This window comes from Anticarsia gemmatalis, chromosome 6 (genome assembly GCF_050436995.1).
Source record: "Anticarsia gemmatalis isolate Benzon Research Colony breed Stoneville strain chromosome 6, ilAntGemm2 primary, whole genome shotgun sequence".
NCBI classification, from domain to species: domain Eukaryota; kingdom Metazoa; phylum Arthropoda; class Insecta; order Lepidoptera; family Erebidae; genus Anticarsia; species Anticarsia gemmatalis.
The window spans coordinates 9,106,638-9,110,983 of record NC_134750.1 but is presented as its reverse complement, the minus strand read 5'-3'; the positions used below and the strand labels follow the sequence as shown (position 1 = coordinate 9,110,983).

Sequence of the window (4,346 nt, the reverse complement as noted above, 5' to 3'; positions counted from 1 at the left end):
CTTAATGATCGGTGTTGTTTGTTAAAAGTTGAGTTACGTTTCATGTTTCTGTTACAGTTATCCATTTTTGTTTTGTTATTAGTTTTCTTATCGTAACCAAAATAGTTGTTTTTGTTCATTTTGGAAGAAGCTGTTTTCCTGTATTAGGATTTCATGGTATCAGCTATTGTTAAAATGAGTGAAGTTCTGTGTTTGTATTTAAATATGAACTTTGTAACCTTGTTAAAAACAATATTGTTCAAAAGTAATTTAATTTAGCTGCATACACCGAAAATGTTTGTTGAAGTTTTGTAAAAATTGTTGAATTTTTGTTTTCATTTTCACTTAACCAGCTGGCCTGGTTTTGTTATTTGTTATTGTATCCTATCGATACTTTCAAGTTAAGTTATTGTTCTAAATCAGTTGATTTTTTGTTTCGTTTTTCAATTGTTAACATTGTTGTTAAACACTTCAGTTATTAGTTACAAAAGTTCAGTTAAATTGTTAATGTTTTGTTAAACCATCTTGTTCTCCTGTTAACTGTTATCAAATTGATGTTGAATTAATTGTTAAATTCAAGTTGAGTTTTCGTTTTGCTGTTAACCATAAGTTCTTGTTCTTCAGTTAACTTTTAGTTGTAACAGTTATGTTGATTTAAGTTTTTTTTTGTGTCATTCTCCGTTTCACTGTTTCAAAGCCTTAACACTGTTTGTTTATGTTTTTGTTTGATCAATGTTAGCCTTTTTCGTTCTCAAAAATGTTGATTTGATTGTTAACCAGCAGTTAAGTTTGTGTTTACCATCTGTTAAAATTCTGTTTTCACATCCACCTCAGCACGAAATAATCGTTTTCAGTTCGTTTTTTGTTGATTTCGCATTTAACCAATATTGTTGATTTCATTGTTGAATAATGTTGAATTTTTGTTTTGTTGTCACTGGCTGTTCTTGTTCTGTTAATCACTTCTTAAATAGTGTTGTTAATATTGTTAACAATTTGTTCTTAAACATCTTAGGACAAAACATTCGTTGATTTGGCTGTTACTTTCAAGTTAAGTTTTTGTTTTGTTACTCAACAACTTTGTTAAGTTTTATAATCATTCACCATTCTGATTGTAGCTTTTCACCGTTGTATCTTCTTCGTTATTGTTAATCTTTGTCGTTCGAAACAATCACATTGTGCCTTACTAACCAAATGTGCCTGAAATTGTTTCATATTTTTGTGTATTGTTTGCCTTCTAATAGGGTTTTGACTGTAGTCGGAACCTTATTAGGATGCCTTTTGTTATTGATATCATGTTTTGTGACGTGCAAGTTTTACTTCGGTGTTATCGAAAGTAATTCTTATTCAAGCAAGTTCTTAGTCGTGTCCTCGTAAAGAAACACACTAGTTTCCTCACACGACTTAGCTATAACACCCGGCTTATCACGAGTTACAAACATGATAAGTTATTGAGTATGTTGTTTGCCTAGTGATTATTTTGTCCCCTCTATGTTTCGAAATGGTAAAATCATCGCTTGCCTCACACAAATATCGGTAATTTGATTGTCTAGATCCACTGCACCACAGTAAATTGCTTGTTAAGCCTGTAATCAAATTTAAACATATCAACCAATAGTTTCCATTGAGCTGATTCGTAATAAAGGATTTCCAGGGACAAAATTTTCATTACGCACCTATTGTTTTTACCATTTGGTATAATTTTGTTATCCAATCAGTTGTTAATGTTACATAGGTTTAAGCGTTGAATTGTTGTTAAGTTTGATTGTGATATTATTGTTAATTATGTATTATGGCTGTGTTTGTTAATTTTATGTTAAGTTTTCGTTTTAACGATAAATTGTTCATTGTTCTTTGCCGACATTAAGGCCACTGAAGTGTACAAAACCGATTGTTCTTTTAAGAATTGTAGTAATATACTTGTATTGTAGAATTAATTTTAGTCCTACCACTGCTGTTTGTGTTAAACTGTAAACCGGTAGTTAAAACCGAAGCTTTGTATAAAATTAACAAATAGAATAAGTAAGGTTGTACTTGCAACTATTTATTAGAGATGTATGACAGAAAGTGTGTTTGTGTGAAATAAATACAGAAACTTAACAATTGGTTTTATTAACTTTATTTTTTAAGGCAATAAATAATTCTAAAACGGTTAAGGAAATGGCTGGAGTTGGGCCAACTGTTTTGCCATATACGACCAAATCTAGTTCGGATAACGGGGTATGTGGAACGTGAATGTGGTCGCAAAACATTGTTTCTGTACGATTTAGATAGTAGATGCACACAGCGTAATGAAGATAGTTTTCAGTAGGGAAAACAAGAAGTTCGCTTGATGCAATCTCGCAGCTTAGCTTCTTCTTAATTGCTTAACTTTATCCAGAGCCTCTTCCTGTGTCGCGCAATTCGTTAAACTTCACACATACTTCTAGTGGGGCCATCCGCACACATTGACGCTGAGATGCGGGCGCCTCGGTTGCTGCGACACAAATAAACACACAACTAAGTAAATATTCAGGTACAATTATAATAAAGGTTCGCAGAACTATAGTTAAATGTATTTTAATCATCAATCACACAATCCGCTATTAGAACAAAGCTTATAAATTTCTACAGAAAAAACAATTTTACACATAATATCCTCAAATATGTTTGGTAACATCAAAGTGCAGTTTCTATATAAATTATAGAAACCAGTAGGTATCATAGCAGAGGCATTAGAAGTCTAAGTTTAAGTACTTAATAGTACTAAACTGAACAGATAATATTATTATCATTGATGAAAAAACTATTGGTCAATAAAAGAACATAAACAGCTTCCTTTTCCTTCTTGTTATTGGAGTTTTTCCCAACACGAGTTCCCCTGCAATGACTACAGGAAGAATTCGCCAAGAATTCCCCACTAACTTTACCAAGTGTGACTAATTTGTTTTTCGGATGATTTGACTACTTTTACGGTTAGGCAAACCCGTAAATTTTTCGTAAAATGTGAAATACGTGTAATATAACCAATAGATATTTAAAATTGTTTCTTTAGTATATTCTACTCCATTTGAAAATGAAATTTTGTTTTAAAAACAAATCTTAAAGAATCGAGGCGGCAACTAATAAGTTTGATAGATTTTGTTCCTCGCATGACGTCAACACGCTATCCTCAATACTACTTTTAAGTTCGCAGTATCAGAATGAGTCAACTTAGAGGTACAAGTATTTCAACAACAACAAACTTTAAATAAGTTCGCTGGAAGTCAGGGAAACATATAGATAAAACTCTACGATACTTATTTTGTTCACACTTCGCTAACTTTATTGTGTACCTACAGGATAGCTGAAAAAGAAAATTTGCAAATTCGAATCAGATAAAACACTTTGCAGCTTTTTACAATAAGAATAGAAATTTCATTGTGAATTATTGCATCCCTGTTGTTTTAGTATTGTAAAAATGCTGTTATCATTTTTATTCCGATATTTTGCTCCGTGTTTTACGTCCAGCGTAGTGCAAAGGAATATAAAAGGTATTCGCTTTAGCAAACACTGACTCGTCTTCGATCCAAATATCTGCACGAGAAGCTGAAAATATTACGGGACTACAAGCAAAAGAAATTCAACGTCCGAACGTGGAAAAATGGTTTTGTATTTATTGATACGAACATCGCTGCTGGTGGCAAAAGAGTTATTCGTTGAACCTAAATTATGGACTTACAGTTCCGAGTTCCAGAGGTGAACACCGAAAATGATGAGCTTGAGACTGAAAATCTATGGAACTGCTCACTAGCTGCCGTTCATCAGATCCCAACGCTTCTCTCATAGCATTTACAACGCGCCTGCACTGCTTACTTCTCTCCAACTGCTTCTGAGTCCTTTCTTCAGCAGACATCAGCCTTCTCTGATCCGTTTGAACATAATTCACTTTGGTCTTCACCAAATTTATGTAATAATCAATCTGCCGCTGGAATCTATCTAATGACCAAAAGAAACTTAAATCGGCACCGATCATTATCAAAAATGAGAGGTACAAGCTAATAAGTCCCATTCCAAAATAAAACAGTTTCGGGTCATCACTGGAGGTGAAGGGACAATTATCTGATAATGTTAGACAATTCCAGAAATATGACGGTGTCTCTCGACGGGTAGTGAAGGCATCTCCCATAGAATTCATTGTGAATTTTAACAAATCACTGTAAATTTTGAGACGATTTACATTTTTTGACAAATTGCTTCTGACTAAGCATAGATAAGGCTTGTCTTTTATAAACTAAACCAAAGACATCAAAGAGTATACAACCACTAGGTGAATTAAAGACGAATCATAATAAATTATAACTTGCAAAAGTATTAGTTATAAAACATATACGTTTGAACAAAATAAGTTA

General features: G+C 32.8%; 1 protein-coding gene across 1 annotated transcript; it reads right to left on the bottom strand.

The window, feature by feature from the left end:
* Positions 1-2,119: 2,119 nt before the first annotated feature.
* LOC142973926 (uncharacterized) lies at positions 2,120-4,164 on the bottom strand. The gene is made up of 2 exons (XM_076115964.1): positions 3,677-4,164; positions 2,120-2,452 (listed from the first exon to the last, which is right to left on the bottom strand). Exons 1-2 carry the CDS (start codon positions 4,130-4,132, stop codon positions 2,402-2,404), a joined length of 507 nt encoding a protein of 168 aa, XP_075972079.1. The 5' UTR covers positions 4,133-4,164; the 3' UTR covers positions 2,120-2,401.
* Between the last annotated feature and the right edge of the window lie 182 nt (positions 4,165-4,346).